Genomic DNA, 22,573 nt, shown 5'->3' with positions numbered 1-22,573 from the left:
GATTTGGTTTTAATTTTGGAACAACCAAATCAAGTGATTGACTGTTTATTAGAACTTATAACACAGTATGGGAATGTTTCTGGTTTTAAAGTTAACAATTACAAGACCAAGATATTATCTAAGAATATGTCAGTTAAGGATAGGGAAAGTTTGATTAAAGCCACAGGTTTTCAGATGGTAAAAAAGGTTAAATATCTGGGAGTATATTTAACTGCTTCAAATGGAAAATTGTATAAGAATAATTATGAACCATTATGGGTAAAAGTACAAAAGGACTTAAAAGACTGGAAAAAATTGCAATTGTCATTGTTGGGGAGAATTTCAGCTGTAAAAATGAATGTTCTACCAAAGTTTCTTTTTTTGTTTCAGATGATACCTATTCTAAAAAAAGAGGCAAATTTGGATGAATGGCAAAAGGGTATCAACAATTTTATATGGGCCGGGAAGAAACCAAGGGTTAAGTTTAAGATACTACAGGATGCTCGAGAAAGAGGGGGACTTAAGGCACCTAATTTGAAATTATATTATGATGCAGCCGCCTTAACTTGGTTAAGTGACTGGTTTAATTTAACAAATGTGGATATTCTCTTTTTGGAAGGTTGGGATTTAATATATGGTTGGCATGCATACTTAATTTTTAATAAGAAAGTCGATTGGACTTTTAAATCACATATTTTGAAGAATGCCCTACTTCGTGTTTGAAAAAAGTATTATATAGATTAAATTATAAAATACCTATCTGGGGGATTCCCAGACATGTAATTGAGGGAACTTCTAAGGGGATAAATTTTGATAAAATTTGGTATAAAGAATTGTTAATCTGGTCTGGTTTGAATTGGCATTTGAAATCCCTAGATGTATTAAGGCAGGAAAATATTCTACAGTCATGGTTTCAATACTTACAAATAGTGGATAGATGGACTGTAGATAAGAAAGAAGGAATAACATTAGAAGATAAACAATTGGTTATTCAGATTAAAAACCAGAGTCCGGCTCATATAAAAAGAATTTACAATGTGTTATTAGAGTTAGACTCGGAAACAGAACTGGTTAAAGATTGTATGATTAAATGGGCTCAGAATATACAGGAACCGATCTCATTGGACTTATGGGAGACAATTTGGATTAGAAATGTTAAATTTACACAAGCTCAAAATTTGAGAGAAAATTTTTATAAAATGTTTTATAGATGGCATTTAGATCCTAAAAAATTATCTTGTATTATCCTAATATACAGCCAAATGTTGGAGATGTGGTAATAATGATGTGACATATTTTCATATTTGGTGGAATTGTAAAAAAGTAAAGGCTTTTTGGATTATGATTTGGTGGAACATTCAAAAGATTTTTAGAAGGAAGATAAAGTTTACTCCTCAACTATTTTTACTGGGTATTTTCGTTGATTTAAATGAAAAAGAAACTATCTTGATGTTGAATTTAGTAACTGCAGCAAGGTTATTAGTAGGTTTATACTGGAAGAAAGATTCTTTGCCTGCTTTAGAAGAATGGATATTTAAAGTATCTAGTTTTGCAGAAATGGCAAAAATTTCTGCTTATTTAAAGGATCATACACAAGAAAGATATATCATTGTATGGAGAAGATGGATAGATTATATTCAGAAAAAGTATGGAATTAAAAAGTTTCATTTATTTTATGAATGAATATTATAACAAATATTATAGAGAATTGTCTTATAGGTTATGGAGTTAAAGGTTAATTATGATATTTTCTTTTTTCTTTTCTTTTTTCTTTTTTTTTCTTTTCTTTTTTATTATTATAAATTTTATTATTATTAACCCTGTATTCTGCTCTGGGAAGTGAAGGGAGGGGGGTTGGGGGTGGGAGGGAGGGTGAGTGGGGGGGTAAGTGTAGTATAGATAATGGTTGTTTATAGGAGTGCGGCCCGGGCACTCCCCTTATGCTGTGTTCATGGGTTTGATAGGGATGAGAGGAGAGAAGGTGTAGAGAGGAAGTAGGGTATTGAGAGGAAAGGGGGAGGGGAAAAGAGTAGGAGGGGAGGAGAGAAAGAGGAGGGAAGTAGGGAATGTTTTAAGAAAGGGTGGACGCATCCTGGGGGGAATGGGTGGGTCGCACCAGTGGTTATGAATTTATCTTATTTTAAAATTGTATTGTATTTTTATAATGTTTAAATGGAAAAAATAAAAATTTTCAAGAACAAGAAAAGTGGTGCGAACGCAGGCTGCTGTGGCCCCCACTGGGGCTGGTTCCATGGCTGCTGGGCCCTCTGCTGCTGGCCAGCAGGGTTGGATGGTGCCCCCTGGTGCTGTAGGCCTCCCAATGGTGGCTGCGCAAGTGGGGGTTGTAGTGGTCTTCTCTGTTGTTGGACTGCAGGGGTTGGTGATGCCCTCTGCTGCTGCTGATCATTCATCATCTGGGGAAACCCATCTACCCATTGCTGCAGATGCCTCAGACTAGAACTCACCCTCTCTTCAGGGTTGGGGTCTCTGGCCGGTGAAGGCAGGGTCTGACAGGCTTCCTGCTGAGCTCCCCACTGCTCTTGTGGCCCCCCAGTTGCTATAGGCCCCAACCTGGCTGCAGATTTATGCCCAGGGGTTGCACGTTTGGGGGCTGTGGCCAACCTCTTGCTGTGGCTGTTCTCCCAACAGCTGCTGATTTCCTGGCTTCTGTACCACCCCAAGGCATTGCAAGGCCTCTATTAGCTATGGTAAGTTCAGAGGACATGGATCAGCCACCTGCTGGGAAACCCAATTTCCCCCTTGCTGCAGAGGATTCAGACTGGGATTCTCTCTCTCAGGGCTGGAGTCCATGGCAGGAACATTTGCAATAGAAGGGCTGTAGGTTTCATTTTGTAGGAACTGATTTCTGTTTTTCATTTCTAAGTTTTGAAATCTTTCCAACGACTCACCTATAACTGTGTTATCTGTCCATTCTGCTTTTGAAGTCTTCGCTTTCAGCTGGGAAATCTGCCAAATTCCATTCTCCCCCAGCTTGCTGGCTGCCGCTTCCCCCCCCTCCCGGGGAAACTGTTGCAGCCACGGGGCTGGTCTCAGGCAATCTTTCTTTCTCCATAATGAGATCTTCCCCGAATCTTTGCCAGCTCCTCTCAAGCATAGAGGCAGCTGATGGAGTTCGGGACCGCAGGTCATTTGAAAAGATTGTTGGATTCTGGCATAATGTCGGGGTTCCGACTAATGAAGCACTTCAAAGAACTTTCAGGCATGTTTCCTAAAGTCTTTATTACAGAGCTACAAATTGCCGGTCACCATCATGGATGTTTTGATGCCAGAATCTGACTTCCTCTTGCTGGCATCAAACTTTTCTTGCTAAACCCCTCCCTTATCTTGCAGTCACAAGTCACATTATCCAATTAGTGTGAAGGTCAAAAGTTTACTTCCTCTTTCTTTCCCGGGTTTTTTTACCCCCCCCCACTCTAAGCTATGTATTAACCCGGTAAACACCAGACAGTTTTGCATATTGTCAAAGCAAGTATATACAGTATTTGCAGCATTGACACCTTATTTGTTAAATTAAGCCAATCACTTATCCAAGTTAAGGCGGCTGCATCATAGTATAATTTCAAGTTAGATGTTTTAAGTCCTCCTCTTTCTCGGGCATCTTGCGAAATCTTAAACTTAACCCTTGGTTTTTTCCCAGCCCAAATGAATTAATTGATACCTTTTTGCCATTCCTCCAAATTTACATCTTTTTTAAAAATAGGTATCATCTGAAACAAGAAAAGAAACTTTGGTAGAATATTCATTTTTACAGCTGAAATTCTCCCCAACAGTGACAATTGCAATTTTTTCCAGTCATTTAAATCCTTTTGCACTTTTGCCCATAGTAATTCATAATTATTTTTATACAATTTTCCTTTTGAGGCAGTTAAATATACTCCCAGATATTTAACCTTTTTCACCATCTGAAAACCTGTGGCTTTAACCAAACTTTCGTCATTGGCTAACATATTCTTAGATAATATCTTAGTCTTATAGTTATTGACTTTAAAACCAGAAACTTTTCCATACTGTGTTATAAGTTCTAATAGACAATCAACCGCTCTAATCGGTTGTTCCAAAATCAAAACCAAATCATCCGCAAAAGCCCGTAATTTATACTCATTTTTTCTTATCTTTATGCCCTTGATTACCATTGATTCTCGAATCTGGAGCAACAAAATCTCCAAAGTTAAAACAAATAACAATGGAGATAATGGACATCCTTGTCTTGTCCCTTTTTCAATATTAAAAGTCTCAGTCAATCCCCCATTAACAACAATTTGAGCCGATTGTTGCTGATATATAGCTTTAAGTGCGTATAAAAAATTATCCCCAAAATTCATTTTCTCTACCAGTGAGAATAAGAATTGCCAATCTAATTGATCAAAGGCTTTTTCAGCATCCAAAAATATAAAAGCCACAGGAATCTGGTTGTTCTTATCCAAATACTCAATTAAGTAAATAATTTGTCTAACATTATATTTCATGTATCGCCCTGTTATGAATCCTGATTGATCACTGTGAATCAAATCCTTCATAACCTGCATTAATCTATTTGCCAAAATTTTTGTAAAAATCTTGTAATCTACATTTAATAATGATATCGGCCTATAATTCTTAGGCTCTGTAAGATCTTGATCCTCCTTCGGAATCAATGATATAAACGCTCTTTTCCAAGAAGGAGGAACTTCTGCTCCCAGCAAGATACTATTAAAAAGCTCCTTTAATGGCTCCAACATTTCTTCATATATATATATTTTTTTTTTATTGAAAATTTTTAAAATTTTTACAGTAAAATCCCCTTCCCCAGTCCCTCCCAACCCACCCCAAATCCCTCCCCCAATCTTCCCAGAGCTGAATACAGGCTTAACTAGAACTTAAAAGAAAAAAAAAATTTTAAAACCCAAATAAACCTTAAACAAATATAGTTACAATCAGTAAACAAATTGTAAAATACTTTAACTCCATTATATATAAAGAACAGAAAGAGGAAAAGAAAGAAAGAAAAAAAAAGAAAAAAAAGAGAAAAAGTAGAAGAATAAAAAATAAAAAATAGTAGTAATTACACCTCTAAATAATATCTTAAACTTTAAATGTAAATTATTCAAAAGCTAGATGGTATTCTCTTATATCATACTTATATTGTATAAAATTTATCCATATCTATAATTCAAAACTTCCGTTTCTTTCACAATTAATAAACCAATCATCTCTCTAACTTAATAACATTACAAAATATCATATTTCATATAAAGTGAATTAGTTAGAATTTAATCCACCATTAAAATATTATAAACTTTAAGTATAAATTATTCAAAAAGCTAAACAATATTTTCTAACATCATACTTATATTATATAAAGTTTATCCATCTTTCTTTGTTATCACCATCAAAAACACACATATAACATTACTTGTACCATTAAAATTCTCTTATATATATTTAAAACAAAATATTCCTTTAAATGCTCCTTAACTTTCTAAGCATACACTACTTATCTAAAATTTTCATTCAATCTCCCTAATATCATACATATATTATATAAAATTTATCCCTCTTTCTTTATCATCACAATCAAAAATACACATATAAGCGTTAATTGTATCATTGAAATTCCCTTATACATATTTAAAACAAAATATTCCTTTAAATGCTCTTTAAATTTCTAAGCATACGCTTTTTATCTAAAGTTTTCATTCAATCTCCATAATCTTCTTTCCTCTTTTCCAATGATCAGTTCCATCCGCAATGGACTATAATCTATCGATAACCTTGAAGCAATCTGTACATTCTTTACCCATCTCTCTTAACCAATAACCTCGAAAAATCTGCTTGAAGATCTACCATTGAAGATTGCACCAAAGAACTCTTAGGTCTTGCTTCTCCCACAGACTCAGAAACAAATTCTTGTAAAACTTCCTTAACCTCCTTCTTCTGTTGTTCCTTTTCCTTGCGTTTATATGCTGCCCGAGTCATTCTCTGCTCCTTCATCTCCACTTGTTGAGACCCCTCAGTCTGTGATTTTCCAACTTTCATTAATACAGCTTCTTCAGACTGCAGTTCTACCTTCTTCTCTTCCAAGACTTTAAACATTATAGGTGACGATGAGCATGCTCCCAGGACCGAAGTATAAAACTCCTTTGCTTTAAAAACAGTATTAAGTCTATAACGTGTTCCTGCATAGCTCACCACTATTCCAATCGGGATATCCCATCTGCCTCTTTTTAAGTTCATCTGCTAAAAAAGCAAACTCCTTTCTTCTTCTTAAAATTTTAGATGGAATCTCCTTTAAAATTATAACATCTTGTGCAGCAATCTGAAACCTCTTATTGTAAAAAACTTGTATAATTTCATTGCGTAGGGATCTTTTCCCAAAGTAAATTACCACATCTCTTGGCAGATTTCTTTGCTTTGCAACCCAAGAGTTAACTCTAAATATTTTTTCAATTTCTCTGAATATTTTCTCTTTTTCTCTATCCAAAATCACAGCAAAATCATTTGCAACCATCTCTCTCAGAGCTCCTTGCAGATGTTCTCTCAAGCCTCTGATTCTTAAAGCGAATTCCATCTCTCTATATTGAAACATAAGAATCTCATCTTGAAAATTTTCCATCTTTTTTTCCATGCCATCAGATTTTCCCTCCAACACTTCCACTTTATCTGCAACTTCTTCAACACGAAAATCCAACTTTTCAACAACAGAGGCAAGTCCTTTTAAAGCCAAAACTATATCTTGCCTCAAGATCCTGTTATTTTCCACTAAAATCTCTTTCACTTCTCCCCTAATTTGAGATATAGCATTTCCCATTACATCTTGCAAATCTTTTACCGTTAGTGACTGTGCAGGAGAAGAGGGTAATAATGTTGATTTAGGTTGTTGCACTGGTAATATCATCGAAGAAGAAACCACCTTAGGAATTGTAGAAATTACTGGGCGTTTTGAAGCCATCTTAAAAGAAAAAAATTTTTTTTCCTCTTTCCTCTTCTTAAAAAATACAAAAAAAGAAAAAAAGAATTAAACAAAAGAGAGGGAGATTAACTCAAAAAACCCAAATCCTCCTTCAAAAAAAATCATTGTAATAAGAAAAGGAGAAATAGGAAAAGAAAAGAAAAAAAAATAATTAAATAGACAAAATCCATTCCGTCTCTTTAAAAGAAAAAACTTCAAATCGCCATTTTACTTTCCCTCTCAACAAAGGAAAAAAAAGAAAATGAAAGTAACTCTTTATACTTAAAATCCAAACTTAAAATCCAAATAAAATCAAAAAATAAAATCCTCTAATCAGCTCTGTCCGCTTTTTAAATAACTCACCAGTTCTCTTTAAGCGCGGAGGTGGGAGCGGCGTCTTGCTTTGTCCCAAACAGCAAGGGACAAAGGCACCTGAGAAGCGGAGACACCCTGAACTCTGTGGGAGCACTCCTTTCACCCCAAAAGAAACTCCTTTGGGGATCTCAGAGGCTCAACCACTATTCAGGGTGAAACTCCCCTCCCTCCATTGGCCTGGGAAGGAGGTTTTAAACCGCGGAACAGCTGATGCTGTTCTCAGCGGTTTTAATGCTGTCTCAGGAGGACGGCTACAAAGTAGCTGCCATCGCCAGCGCTACACCACCGGAAATTCATATAAATTTTTATAATACGTCGACATCAATCCATCTGTTCCTGGAAACTTTCCCACCTTTAACTGCTTGATAGCTAAACCAATTTCCTCCACAGTAATTAAACAATTCATCCCATTTTGCTGTTCCTCAGAAAGTTTAGGAAAATGTACTGATTGTAAATATTTATCTATATTATCACTTGAGTATAGTTTTGTGTAAAAATCTAAAAAACTCTTTTTAATCAAATTTTGCTGAAAAACCTCAGTACCTTTATATTTTATTTTCTCTATAATCCTAGCCTTCTGTTTCTTTCATAACTGATAAGCCAACCACCTCCCAGGCTTCTTGCCCCTCCCACAGGCCTGAGAGAGATTGCAGGAGGAGGAGGGGGTGGGGGTGATTTTGGTTTAGACTGAGAAGCAGGCTGAGTCATTGGAGAGGAGATGGAAGCTTTAGGGAAAGAAAAAGGAAAAAAAAAAAGAAAAAAGGGGGGAACAAAATTCTTGCCTCTATATTTAAAACATGATCTGTATCCAACTTTTAACTTTGTTACAAAGTCAAACAAGAAAGACAGTCGCCATTTTGCCTTTTACTTTCCCTTTCTTCAAAAAGGAAAGTAAACAAAAAAGGGGGGGAAGATGCTTGCAGGAATTAAAGTCACAATCAATCTTAAATCCACTTTTTCCTGGTCTGCTCTGTCTGCATTTGAATACTCACAAGCATCCAAAAAAAGCAGATGTGGGAGCGGCGCCTTGCTTCATCCCAGAACTTCGGGACAAAGACGTCCTGGAGTGCGGAGTTGGCTCAGGCTCCGAGGGAGCTCTACCCTCCAATCCCCGAAATTATGGGGATCCAGGGGAGCTCTTACCTCTAGCTGAGCAGCTCTTCTTTTCCCTTTCTCCCAGGGAAGAGATTCAAGCCGCGGGACAGCTGATTGTCAAAGTCCCGTGGCTTTTACACAACCCAGGAACGGGCTGCTTTGTGAAAAGCAGCCATCGTAGCTGCTTGATCCACAGGAAGTCTCTTTTAGCAAATGTTAAGTGCTTTTCTCATTTCTCTTCTGAAAAAAGCTTCCCATGATGACAACCACAGAAAAACATCTGGAAACAATCTTGCTTTATATCTGGTTCATACTCTTAATAATGCATGTCTAACAAAGTAATTCTTAAATTATGTATTAATCTTAATTTTATCATGCTATAAATAGCAGTTAATAAATAGCCATCCAAATCTCAAGTCATGACCTTCTAGCTTCAATAGTTTTTTGTTTTGTAGAATTACCTACTCCTTCATCCATACGAAGCAGCATGTCTCAAATTTTACATTGGAGTCCTAAACTTCCTCAGTAGCATATGAGTTTTAAAAGAATTGAGTGTTTTTTTCAGATATCAGATTCCCATGTTGTATGTTTCATAACATACAGGACCCACTGCATGGTTAGCAAATTTTTGACAGAGCTCTACAATTTACAATAAAAAATGGTATATCAGCTTTGGAGATTAACAATAGTAAAATTTTAGAGCCTAGTTATTATATGAAGTTATTTTACTAATATAAATTGTTGCTTCTGAAAGAAATTGCAGTCTTTGAACTTCTCTAGGCCACAACTTTGGCTCTGGTTATCAAAAATAATTCTTTAAACAGTGTGCGCTGCTTTGTTTCATTGGGGAGAAACTCTGTCTTGATTTATTTAGCATATGGCATATCATACATGGACTAGCAATATATATTAACATTCCACCTAGATTAGTAAAACAATAAAATATAAATGTTAAAAAGATCTATGTTCAGATACAAATATCAAGATAATCTAACAATTGAAGCACAGCATCATTTATATGAAAAAAAATTAGATACTGGACCGGTGTATGCTCTCCGCTTACAGCTGGTCACAGTGTGGTCTACAGTTTGATATGAGACTCTGAAGTCAAACTGAGGGGAGGATACTATTCCCCATTTATATAGTGAGTCCCAGTAGATGCCATGTGAGGTCCGAATCCTATTCAGAACTGTTCATTGCTAGTGTGGTACTTCAAAGTCTAACATCTTTTTGTGGGGTCATTTATATGTCTTGCTATGTCTGAGCATTCAGCAACCTATTTGGCTTTCCATTGGGAATCAGTGTTAAAGTTGTCAGGTAAATGTTGTGCAAGTACCAGTGGAGGTTTCCTGGATTGGAAGTCTTCCGGCTGATAAATGGAGAAGGTTGGCATGCACCAATAGGAGTGAATTGTTCATAACTTGTCTGTATTCTGTCATTAATGCATCTTGGCTTTGTAAAACTGGCAGTGCTATGTGGTTTGAAACAGGAAGCCAGCAAGATAGAATGGTTTTGTGTTGATATTAGAATATCAATGCAACATACACTGTATAGCTAAAACACTATAAAACTATGTCTACTTATACTTCTGTTTGCATGCAGAGTTTATTGAAATTAAGGTTGAAGTTCAACCCCGATGGCTCAGAGTTAAAGTGCAATATTGCTGGCAAACTCTGCCCACAGCCTAGAGCAGTGGTGGCGAACCTATGGCACACGTGCCAGAGGCAGCACTCGGAGCCCTCTCTATGGGCACGTGCCATTGCTCCAGCCTCCCCTCCCCGTGACCCCCTCCTCACCAGCAGCCCCCTGGAGGAGAGTCACCCCTGAGCGTGGCTCACATGGAGCAGTGCAGCCAAGGACATGGCAGCCAGACAGAATAGACAAGACTCTACCCTCAGGCCCCATCGTGCACAATTGATGCTGCGGGGTATGGCCGCCATGGCGCTGCTGGGCTATCTATGGCGAGCCCTGAAGGTGGTGAATGGCCCTGCAGGGAGGCAGGGTGGGGCGGGCCAGGGGCGGGGCAGGGGGTGGAGTGGGGCGGGGCCAGTTTTGGGGCGTTCGGTCTCTAAAAGGTTTGCTATAACTGGCCTAGAGTTCTATCCTGATGGGGTTCAAGGTTGATTCAGCCCTCCGTTCTTCCAGAGTCGGTAAAATGAGGACCTAGATTGTTGGAGGCAATTTGCGAATAATGCTTCTACATTGCAAACCACCCAGAGAGTGCTGTAAAGCGCAGTGGAGCAGTCTACACGCTTAAAATGCTATGTTGTGCTATTTTTACCATGCAATATTTCTTAACAATTCTTTCAATAGATTTTGGCATCTAAGAGCGATTCTCATTTGAAACACCTGTTGCAACGTGCTCCTGAATATTGTCCAGAATCAATGGTAGGTATAATTGTTCTTTGTTAATGTATATTGAAATTGTATACTGTACTTGATTTCAACAAATGAGGAACTGAGATAATGTTGACATAGAAGATAAGAAGAGTCATTGTTAGTATCATTGCTGCTCATGTTTTAATATCAGGTAGAACTTGTTGCCTTAGTTCTTGGCCCAGATGACTGAATTATTGGGTGCCTTGAGTCCCAGATTACAAAAATTGAGAGCCCATATCAGGTATCAGATTCCAATGCTGCATGGTCAAAAAATGCAGCTGGTCTGTGTAAAATAAGACTATTTATGTCTAAAACATGGTAACAGATAAATATACATAGCTTATGTGCATTACTGAAGCCTGATTGGGAATTAATGGGATGTAGCCCTTTTTGAAATCTGCTATTTTAGATCCTGCAGCAGTCTCAGCACTGGAGGGGAAGGTTAGTTATGATAGTATGTGAATCTCTCACACTAACCAGGAGAACTGTCCCGGAAATTATTAATATCTCTGTGTGGAAATGGGACAGAGAGGCAAATGGTGTAATAATTAAACAGCTGGTTGGCAGTGGACCTCTCTAAGCTTCTGCACTACATCTCAAGATTAGTATTGGACTCAGTAATGCTTATTCTCCAGCATGATGAATGAAGAATCCACTGGATGGGTAGTTTCAGTCCTCCTGCTCAGCAAGAGACTAGGTCAGAACTTTGGCCACACCTCCCTCTGGGTGTGTCCTCCCAGTTTTTGACAGTCTCTGGCTCAGCTAGGCGCAAATTTTTTGGCTCTGTAGCTAGATTAGGTTGATAGATTTCATTTGTTTATTTATTGAATTTTATTTGATTTAATTGGCTTTATATTCAATTGGTTACTATTCAAAATTGGTGTAAATTGACAAATTGAGAGCTAGGACCATACTTTTTGGCCTCGAGCCACAGGCTCCTTTGTCGGAGGCTGTAAGCCGTTTGGTCTTCTGACTAGTGGCTTTCAGATCGCAATCAGCAACACAGTGGAGTGGCGGATAACCGAGCAGCTGATTTTCGGCGATTCGAGCCGCAAGTGACGAGGGCTGTTCGGAGGCTTCCCTTTGGCTTCATCGACACAAGGCTTCCCTCCAATTGTTTCCCGGCGGAGGCGACGCACAGAAACAGCAAGTGTATTGAGGTGATTCCTCTCCACTCCTGATTTCTCCCTAAAGTCAGTTTCTGACAGGGTTTTTTTCCCCGCTCTTTCCATTGTATTCTCCCTTCCAGAGTAAAACCTTCTTGGGGAAGCTTCTAAAAGGGCGCGGTCGCCATTTTGGCCGCGTGTTCTACAGGCGGCCACCATTTTGGGAGAGTAGCAAACAACGGCCGCCATTTTGGGTGTGGCCTTGGGGCGGTCACCATTTTGAGTGTACCACCAGCACGGAGACCATTGCGGGGGTGTCTCATTGTGCCTTGCAGGTATGGAGACCTGAAATTCTTTTGTTGGTCTGCCTTGTCAGCCCTATCATCGGGGGGGGTGGGGGGGTGGGAAGCTCAGTTTCATCACTCAGAGAGCTGAGTTTGATCTTATTGAGGATTATTATTAATTTATCTACTTCCTGTGCTTCAGCACTTATTTGTATTTTTCTGGTGAGTTGAGCAAAGGGGAGTTGTTTATCCACCTGTTCTAATTAGAGTGTGGCATTTGTCACAAGCCTGACAGGCAGTTTTAGGAAACTGTCTGACTATCCCTTGTCATTGCAGTTGTGCAGAGTGAGGATCGGTTTTCCATCTCTGTCAAATAGATCGCGTCTCTGGGTTCTCCCCCCCACTTCTGGATATTTCCTACTCGGTATATCTAGATCGCAATGGCAGACAGTGCCTCGTCTCAAGCATCACAGGGCTCCAGTATTCCCCCTCCCTCAACAAAGCGCAGATCCACTGATTTGGACATGGGGGGAAAGAAAAAAGCCAAAACAAAACATATTTCTTCCAAGGAGCCCTTAAAAACAGCTGAGTGAGAGGCCTCGAGGAGACTTTTGGCACTGGAAAGACAATTCGCTGAAGCCCAAAGGCTCAGGTCCAATGAATCTGAAGTTGTTTCCCTCGATCCATTGAACACCCCTATATCTGAGCCTACATTTGTTCCTTCTCATGAAGTTCTAAGATCTTGGTCTCCTAGGGGAAATTGAGCAGGTTGGTCCCCCTCGCTCCTCATCATCATCACCTACTCATCAAGGTCCAGAAGCCACGTTCAATCTAGCCGAGGCTGGTACTAGTTGTACGGATCAGGGGGACATGTGATCAGCTCAGTTTCAGTCGTTCATGCACAATGCATTCATGCAGTTTATGTTATCCAAGGGACAATGTCCCTTTCAACCACCACCACCTCCCTCTATACCTCCTTCCCAAGCAGGGCTTACCACAGTTCCCGCTTCAGGCGTTTCTGAGACTCCTCCCAATTAGGGGAGGCAGAGTCGGTTGACCTAGAGATAGCTGACATGCCCATGTCAGAGGATGAGGAGGCAGCGCCCGAACAGGCGTCAACTTCGGGACTTTTTGACCCTTCTCTTTTCAGGTCTCTACTGTTAAAGGCCATTACCAATGTCAACCTCACTTCGGTGCAGGAGGAGAAGCCTTCTACCTCCAGCCAGGAGGCTAACCCTCTGTTTGTGGAGAAGGTGGTGGAGGACAACCAGATTCCTTGTCCACAGGTTTTCCGTACCTCAGTGGAGAAGCAGTGGGCTTCACTTGCAACTCCGCCTTCCTCTAACAGTTCAGAGAAGAAACTGTTTAAAGTTTCTCCTTCATTTGCCTCTCTCTTGGAGGTACCTACTGTAGATACATCCTTGACTTCTTTATTCTCCACGTCTGCTATTCCAGGGGACATGGCGGAGGCCCTGAAGGCAGAGGACAAGAAGTTTGAACTCTCTCTCCGCTGAGCGCACCTGGCTTTGGCCTGGGCAATCAAAGCTGCAACTTCATCCTCTTTCTTCGCCAGGGCTTCGATCATGTGTCTTTGGGAGCTGCAAGCAATCGTTCCACCGGATCAGGTTCGAACACACCAGACCCTGGGAAAGCTAGTGCCAGCGTCAGAGTATGTGGCAGATGCTTCTCTGCATTCCACCAGGTACTCTGCCAGGTCCATTGCGGCCACGGTTGCCTCGTAGGCTTCTTTGGTTGAAACAGTGGAAAACTGATTTGAAATCAAAGTGGTGCTTGTCCACATCCAAATATAATGGTACACAGTTATTTGGATCGATCCTGGAACCTCACATTATTGAGGGCAAGGGTAAATGCAAGATACTGGTTCATCCTTCCAAGCGATCAGATAGGTGGCCCCAGCAAGAGTTTCGTAGGCAGGCCTTCCATCCCAGTAGTTCCTGGGAGTGGAGACATCCCTTTCGGGTGGGGCAGTCCTGAGATTGGTCAAGAGACTCGTGATCTTTCCCTTCCGGGTAGGATCGTCCGCAAGATTGCCAGAACATGGGAGCCAAAGGCCAGTTTCAATCTAAGCGCCCCTTCAGGAGATCAGGCAGTCGCCCGTATAGGTGATCCAAGTGATGCCAGGGAGGGCTCTCCCATCGGGGATCATCTGGAGTGGTTCAGCGACATCTGGGAAAGGACCACCTCCGACTCTTGGGTACGGGAGACCATCAAGTACGGTCTCACCCTGGAGTTTTACTATCACCCCCCCAAACTGCTTTATAAGGTGCCCAATATCAAGAAATGCAACCAAGGCAAACTTGGTAGCCACGGCCATCTCCCATCTGGAAGAAATTCAAGCCATAGAACCTGTACCAAGGGGTCAGGAAGGAAAGGGGTTCTACTCCATTCTGTTTGTGGTTACCAAGACCTCAGGAGGATGGAGGGCGATACTGGACTTAAAGGGTCTGAATCATTTCTTGACGTACAGAAGATTCAAGATGCAGACCCTAAGGTCCATACTCGCCAGTATCAGAAAAGGGGATTTCCTCTCATCCATAGACCTCACAGAGGTGTACCTGCATATCCCCATACATCCGGAACATCGCAAGTTCCTCAGGTTCTGCTACGCACACCAGCATTACCAATGCAGAGCACTTCCCTTTGGTCTATCCTTAGCTCCAAGGGTCTTCACAAAGGTCTTGGCAGTCTTGGCAACTCACCTCAGGCTGTTACCAGTGCGGGTGCAGTGCTATCTAGACGACATTCTAGTCCAGTCCAGTTCCTTTCAGTCGGCCCAATCAGATCTACAGATCACGATACACACTCTTCAGAGGCATGGGTTCTCAGTGAACTTCAAAAAGAGCCACACTATCTCCACCAAACGACTTCTGCACCTTGGGGTAGTCATAGACTCGGATCTGTGCAAGGTGTATCTTTCCCAGGAGCGTCGGGTCAGCATCTGAAAGCTGATACATCAGATTCAGAGAGACAAAACAGTACCCCTGGCACAGTTGTCAAAACTCCTGGGAAAGATGGTATCTTGCATGAGCATAGTTCCATGGGGCAGACTCCATTCACGACTCCTACAATGGTTCCTCCTTCCCTTTCAGAAACAGAATCTCAGTGCATCCAACAGGAGGGTCAGAGTTCCCCACCACACCTTGTTATCACTCCTATGGTGGACCTCTTCCGCGAAGACCAAGGGAACCATTTTCAAGGAGCCCCTCAGGATCACCCTAACCACAGACGCCAGTCTATTCAGTTGGGGTGCTCATCTTCAAACTCATCTGGCCCAGGGGCAGTGGTCCTGATCGGACCAAGCCCAAAATATAAATTGGCTCGAACTAAGGGCCATACACCTAGCACTACTACAGTTCTCCTCCCTAGTGAAGGGACAACACGTCCTCATCCTGATGGACAATGTGGCAGCCAAAGCCCACGTCAACAAACAGGGAGGGACCCGATCCTGGGTGCTGATGCAGGAGGCCTTGGATATGGGCCTTTGGGCAGAGTCCAACTTGAGGTCCATCAGGGCAGAACACATTTTGGGGTAGGCAAATCAACAAGCAGATTCCCTGATTAGGGCCACAGTGGACCACTCAGAATGGTGACTGGATCTGGCTCTGTTCAGGGACATATCAATGAGGTTTGGGCGCCCTCATCTGGATCTGTTTGCCTCCCCGTCGAACACTCAACTTCCCAGGTTCTTTTCCAGGTTCCCGACACGGAGAGCGGAGGGAACGGACACCCTCCGATGCCAGTGGCCGGTGAACCTGCTCTATGCCTTCCCTCCCCTTCCGTTGTTAACGGCAACTATCTGCAAGCTGATCCAGAAAAGAGTGGAGGTCATCTTGATTGCTCTACATTGGCCAAGCTGTCCGTGGTTTGCCGACCTTGTGGATCTCTCAATTTCACCACCATGGAGGATTCCCCCGGACCGAGTGGCTCTCAGTCAGGGGAATCCTGACCCTCAGTGGCTCCAGCTGGCCGCCTGACACTTGAGTGGGAAGCTCTAACTAAACAATCCTATTTGTACGGGGTGATCTCGTTGTTCTCCAGCATGATAGATGTAGCATCCACCGATGGGTAATCAAAGCCTTCCTGCTCAGATTTAGACTAAGACCAAACTTTAGCCACATCTCCTTTGGGCTTTCCTTTCCCAGTTTTGTCTTAGTCTATGCTCAGATAGGACACAGATTTGCTAGCTCCTCATTTTTTTTCTAATTTAAGTAGTTAAAATTAGGTTAGATAGTAGAAATTCTAGTAGTTTTAGCTGATTAATAATCTTTAAATAGTTTTAGCAAAAGTCAAGGAGTTAAAAACCCTTGTGAGCGTTGTTTCCAGAGAGCCTATCTGGCCACATGGATCCTAGGAGCTCTGCTGCAGAGCCGCAGCGTTAGCTCTTATCATCTGTTGAGCGCAACGAGGGAGGCTTCCCTAGCGCCCGGGAGCGATTTTATTGCCAGCGCTCTGGAGGATTCAGCCAGAGAGCCGGATTGCCTCTCTTGCCTCGTGATCACGAGGCACCATTGAGGATCGCACTGAGACTCCCCTACACTACAGAATCACAAGTGTTGTAGTGCCTTATAACTGTGGGGGGGGGGGCGAGTGGTGGAACTTTCCCTCCCCTGGTCTCCCTGAACGGGGAATTTCAAAAGCAAGCTCGGAGAAGCTGCCTTGGAGCTCGAGCTAAGGGAAGAAGGCGTTTTTAGGCGCCAAGGAAACTCGTGGCTGCCATTTTGAACTCTGTGCTGGATGTGGCCACCATATTGAGAGTCACTTTTAATTCTGATACAGGCCTATTATTTCAGTAGCCACTATGTTGGCCTCTTGAGGGGCTTTATCAGTCATTTTTCTCCAGCTTTCTTCATAGAGCTTCCATTACAGGAGGTATATTTTGTGTTTGATTCCTGTAGCCTTAATTCTGTGGGCAAATTTCCTGACCTGTTCTCTTTAGCTCGCAGCGCTGTGTCAGCAGGGCCTAGACAGACAGTTTTAGGTAGCTATCTGGCTGTTTGACATTGTGGTTGCCTTAGGGTGTGGGAAGCTTCCCTCCCAGACAACTTGATCTGCGTATTTACCCCCTTCCCAGGGCTTCTCCTATCTGGAAGGTCCAGGGCACAATGGCAAATGGTGAGACTCCTCAGACATTGCAGGGTTCTGATGTTCCCCCAACACAATCTAAACTCAGATCTTCTGATTTGAGCACGGGGGGAAAGAAAAAGGCCAAACCCAAGCATTTGACATCCAAAGAACCTTCCAAGACTGCTGAGCAAGAGGCCTCGAGGAGATATCAGGCACTGGAGAAAGAATTCTCCAAAGGACAAAGGCTCAGGTCCAGTGAAGCTGAAGTGGTTCCCCCTGCTTCTCTGGGCAGTTCACCATATGAGCCCCTGCTGGTGCCATCTTATTAAGCCCCCAAAGCTTGGTCTCCTCAAGGGGGAAATGAACAGGTCGGTCTACCTGCCCCTATCCAGCCTATTCCTTCACCTCCGCACCCTGGTCCTTCTATTTCACCTGCTATCATCTCTACGCAGGCTCCTGAAATCACTGCTGCTAGTGTTACTTCAGCTGAGCGATCCTTATGGGCTCAGCAGTTCCAGAGCTTTATGCATCATGCCTTTGATAAATTTATGTCTTCTTCCTTGGCAAAGGGGCGTGCACAGATACCACCTTCTCCACCCTTGCCCGCAGACCTCACTGGACATGTCCAGTCAGCGGGTTCAGGTATTTCTGAGACTTCATCTCAAATTGAGGAAGCTGAGTCTGGGGACCTGGAGACAACTGATGCTCCCATGTCTGAAGATGAGGTGGCTCCGGATCTGACCCCAACATCAGGGCTTTTTGATCCAAACCTATTCAAATCACTATTGCTAAAGGCCTGCACCATGGCCAATTTGGTCTAAGAGCAGGAACCCAAGCCATCTACTTCTACTGCACAGGAGTCAAATCCTTTGTTTACAGTAAAGGTTGTGGAAGAAAAACAGGTTCCTTGTCCAGCTGTTTTCCAAGAGACGGTGGAGAAACAGTGGACTTCATTGGCCACTCTATCTCCTCCTAGCATCACAGAAAAGAGATTGTATAACGTATCTTCTGCATTCTCTTCCCTTCTAGAGGTGCCCACAGTGGACGCTCCCTTAACATCTTTGTTCTCCACATCCACTGTTCCTGGAGACATGGCTGAGCACCTCAAAGCGGAGGATAAAAGACTTGAGTTTTCCCTCCGCAGAGCCCATCAGGCCTCAGCCTGGGCTATCAGGGCGGCATCATCCTCGTCCTTTTTCGCGAGAACTTCTATCATGTGGCTCTGTGAACTACAGGCTTTAATTCCTCTGGATCAAGTACGTGCACAACAGACTCTAGGTAAGTTAGTACCTGCGGCGGAATACATGTCAGATGCATCCTTCCATTCAGTCAAATTTTCCGCTAGATCTATTGCGGCCACAGTAGCATCTCGCAAATCTAGCTGTGCAGTGCTGAATGAACGGCCCATCTCAGGCTGATCCCAGTAAGAGTACAATGCTACTTGGATGATATAATTATCCAGTCCAGTTCATTCAGCACTGCACAGCTAGATCTACAAACTACAATAGAGAGACTTCAGAGATACGGCTCTTCCGTGAATTTCAAAAAGAGCCACACCACACTTACCACTCGGATCTTACATCTTGGTGCTGTGATAGATTCAAACCTATACAAGGTTTATCTCTCCCAGGAATGCAAGGACAGCATCAAATCTCTAGTTCACACGATCCAGAGGGAGAAGGTAGTCCCATTTGTCCAGCTATCGCAACTGTTGGGGAAAATGATTTCTTGCGTAGGAATAGTGCTATGGGTCAGATTTCACTCCAGACATCTCCAATGGTTCCTACTCCCCTTCCAGAAGCGGAACATCAGTGCTTCCACATGGAAGATGAGAGTTCCACATCACACTCTGCTGTCACTCAAATGGTGGGGGTCGCCAGTCATACACAAGGGGTCTCTTTTCAAGGAGCCTCACAGACTCATCCTGACCACGGATGCCAGTCTGTTTGGTTGGGGAGCTCACATACAGACACACATGACACAGGGTCAATGGTCCAAACGCGATCTCGTACACAATATAAATTGGCTAGAACTCAGGGCAATACACCTAGCTCTTCGCCAATTCTCCAACATAGTGACAGGGAATCATGTCCTGGTAATGAGGCGTCCTTGGTTTGCAGATCTCGTGGACCTATCGGTCTCCCCGTCTTGGAAGATTCCATCAGTTCACATTTCCCTCAGTCAGGGTCAGCTCCAACATCCGGACCCACAGTGGCTTTAACTAGCCGCTTGGCACTTGAGTGGGAGAGTTTAGCCAGACAGTCCTATTCATCTGGAGTGATTGCTGTAATTCAAGCCTCCAGACGTCCTTCGACCAACAGGATCTATGATGTCACGTTGAAAAATTTCTGTACGTGGTATAGCACTAAGAAGGTCAACCCACTAGCTATCACCATTCCGATATTGTTAGACTACCTTTTAGAAGGACTGAACAAGGGTCTGTCTCATAATACCATTCGCAGGCAGATCACAGCATTATCCACTGTTCTCATGTGCAAGAATCAGGTCCAGATATCTCATCATCCAGCAGTTACGGCTTTCCTTAAAGGAGCCGTTAATACTGGTCCCCCTGTGGTTCACAGATATCCCACTTGGGACTTACCAAAGTTCTAAAGGTTCTCACAGGGTCACCATTTGAACCCATCAAGTTGTGTTCACTACATCTCCTTTCCTGGAAGGTAGCCTTTTTGATAGCCATCACTTTGGCAAGGCGCATCTCGGAACTAGCCGCACTCTCGGTTAGAGGGGACCTGTGTAATTTTCTGGATGACAGAGTGATCCTCAAATTGGATCCTTCTTTCATTCTGAAAGTCAATACCTGGTTCCATAGGTTTCAGGATCTGGTTCTTCCGGATTTTTGTCCACTACCGTCTCACCGTCTTGAAAGGTTGTGGCACACATTAGACGTGCGCAGGGCTTTGCATCACTATGTGAAGTGAACCGCAGTGTTTTGTAGATTGGAGGCACTGTTCGTGTCGTTCCTGTTCTGTTCCAGCCTATTGTCGTCCTTGTTAACTTCACACCCCTGCTACTACAATAGGCTGGAGACTTGCAAACAAAAACAAAAACCCCTTTTAATTCTGTTGACAAACCTGTCAAATACAACAAACTCCAGTCCAAAAGAACATGATGAAAAGCAGACAAGAAGTTACAAGAGAAGTCACAAACCAAGATTCCAAGACGCAGTTTTCAAACGGTTGCCTTCAGCAACCAGCACCACCCACACCTCCTCCCTTTAATTAGCAGTCTTAAGGCGGTGCCTCTCCTTGCCGTTTCTTCTTACTTTGGAGGTGCTTCATTGACCTCTGTTGCCTTACTCTGGCTAATTGACGCCGCCTGCGTGCATCAATTAGCAAGTCCATCTGTTGTGATTCTTCCAAGTCTGATTCATGCTCCTCACCCAGCTGAGCTTCATCAGAAACACGACTGGAGGGCCCAGGCTCTGCATCCAACTGTGGGTCCTGTACCTCAGAGCTTCCCTCTGACTCTGATGGCCCTTCAAATGCCTCCTCCACCTCCTCCTCAGATTCCTCCGACTCAGCTGTTGGGAGCACAGGCTGGCACTGAATCACAACACTATCCCGCACTGCAGGGCCCTTCCCCCGGGTCTGCCGATCCGGATGCGGTCGAGATGGGAATTGTTCATGAAAGGCGGTCACCAAGGCAGGAGCATGAACGGTAGACGCATCCTCCCATGTGAACTCCTCTGGTCTGTAGCCTTTCCATTCAATCAAGTACTGGAAGCGTTCTTTCACCCAACGGGAGTCCCGAATGCTGGCAACCTCATACTCAGGGGCACTGTCTCCGTCACATTGTTCCGGTGGGGGCGGTTCGGCTCAGCAGAGTGGACACGCTGGTTGCTCAGGGACCAACAGAGAACAGTGAAAGACTGGATGTACCTGCATGGAATGTGGCAGAGTTAAGCGATAGGTGACCGGATTGATGACAGCCTCAATTGGGAACGGTCCGACATATCGGTGATCTAATTTCTTGGTTGGCCGGGTTGATGGTAGATTCCTGGTGGACAGCCATACCCGATCTCCCACCGATAGTGGAGGCATATCCCGCCTTGACTGATCAGCAAACCATTTGTAGTCAGCCTTGGCCATCTCCAACTGTCGCTGCACCAATCGATGGATCGCCTGTAACTCTGCCAGGTAGTCGTTCACTGGTGGTTCCGGTGCATCTAGTGGGGAAAGAGGGAAAAACCGAGAGTGATAGCTTACATTGGCTAAGAATGGTGTCATCTGCATGGAAGTGTGCTGAGAGTTATTGAATGCAAACTCAGCCACTGCCAGATAATCCATCCAATTGTTCTGCCGCTGATTGACATAGCAGTGCAGATATTGCTCCAGGATTCCAATGACCTTCTTGGTCCCTCCGTCAGTTTGAGGATGATGTGCGGACGAGAGGCGGATCTTGACATCCAACGCCTGCATCAACTCCTGCCAGAAATGGGCTGTGAACTGGGCCCCTCTATCGGACACGATCTTATCAGGAAGACCATGCAGATGGAACACTTGCTGGATGAACATGCGAGCGGTGGCGTGGGCAGATGGTAAGCCATGGCATGGAATGAAATGTGCCATCTTAGTCAACATGTCAACCACCACGAATACCGTCGTGAATCCAGAAGACGGGGTAGATCCGTCAAAAAATCCATGGATACCCCCTCCCAGGTCTTTTGGGTGTTGGCAAGGGCTGCAATAGGGCCCCTGTTGCTGACTTGGCTTGCCTACAGGAAATATACAATGAGACGTAGGTCTGAACGTCATGTCGGATTCGGGGCCATCAGAAAGTACGGGATACCAAATTCAGGGTCTTGAACAGGCCAAAGCGCCCCGCTGCTGTATTATCGTGACACTGGCTGAGGGTGAGTCCTCTGAGCGGCCCTCCAGGCACATAGAGCTAATCACGATAGTGGAGGAGTCCATCCATGACTGTCCATGGTGAATTGGCCCCCACTTCCTCCTTTCGCTGAGCCACCCACCCATCCTGCTGCTGGGCCTCCCGAATCCGAGCCCGTACATCTATTGATTCTCTCACCTCAGCAAAAGACTCAATAGGGAGCATTGTCCTGGGCAGAAGCTTGTCTTCTGCTCGGGAATATTCGGGCTTCCTGGACAGAGCATCTGCTCTTTGATTGTGACCGCTTGGTATGTACATCACCCGGAAATTGAACCGTCCAAAGAAGAGAGACCATCGGATCTGGCGTTGGTTCAATTTCCGAGCGGTTTGCAGGCTTTCTAAATTCTTATGGTCTGTCCGGACCTCGATTTGATGCCGTGCTCCTTCCAAATGATGCCTCCAGGTTTTAAGCA

The 22,573-nt window shown here is 43.4% G+C and overlaps 1 protein-coding gene across 6 annotated transcripts in view; it reads left to right on the top strand.

The window, feature by feature from the left end:
• The window catches only part of LOC120310059 (reversion-inducing cysteine-rich protein with Kazal motifs-like), a 121,068-nt gene that overhangs the window by 71,560 nt on the left and 26,935 nt on the right, over positions 1-22,573 (top strand). For 3 of the 6 annotated variants that reach the window (XM_039348000.1, XM_039347999.1, XM_039348003.1), the window contains 3 exons: positions 10,712-10,786; positions 11,755-11,937; positions 13,318-16,709. In XM_039348000.1, coding sequence (XP_039203934.1) covers positions 13,978-15,750 — 1,773 coding nt within the window. In that variant the 5' untranslated portion in view covers positions 10,712-10,786; positions 11,755-11,937; positions 13,318-13,977 and the 3' untranslated portion in view covers positions 15,751-16,709. Of the gene's footprint in view, positions 1-10,711; positions 10,787-11,754; positions 11,938-13,317; positions 16,710-22,573 lie in introns of those variants that run through there. The other 3 variants (XM_039348002.1, XM_039348001.1, XR_005557257.1) reach the window with 2 other exon arrangements.

Source organism: Crotalus tigris, unplaced genomic scaffold (genome assembly GCF_016545835.1).
Source record: "Crotalus tigris isolate CLP2741 ecotype Arizona unplaced genomic scaffold, ASM1654583v1 scf7180000018106.563195, whole genome shotgun sequence".
In the NCBI taxonomy this organism is placed as follows: domain Eukaryota; kingdom Metazoa; phylum Chordata; class Lepidosauria; order Squamata; family Viperidae; genus Crotalus; species Crotalus tigris.
This window is presented reverse-complemented; position numbering and strand designations above follow the sequence as displayed.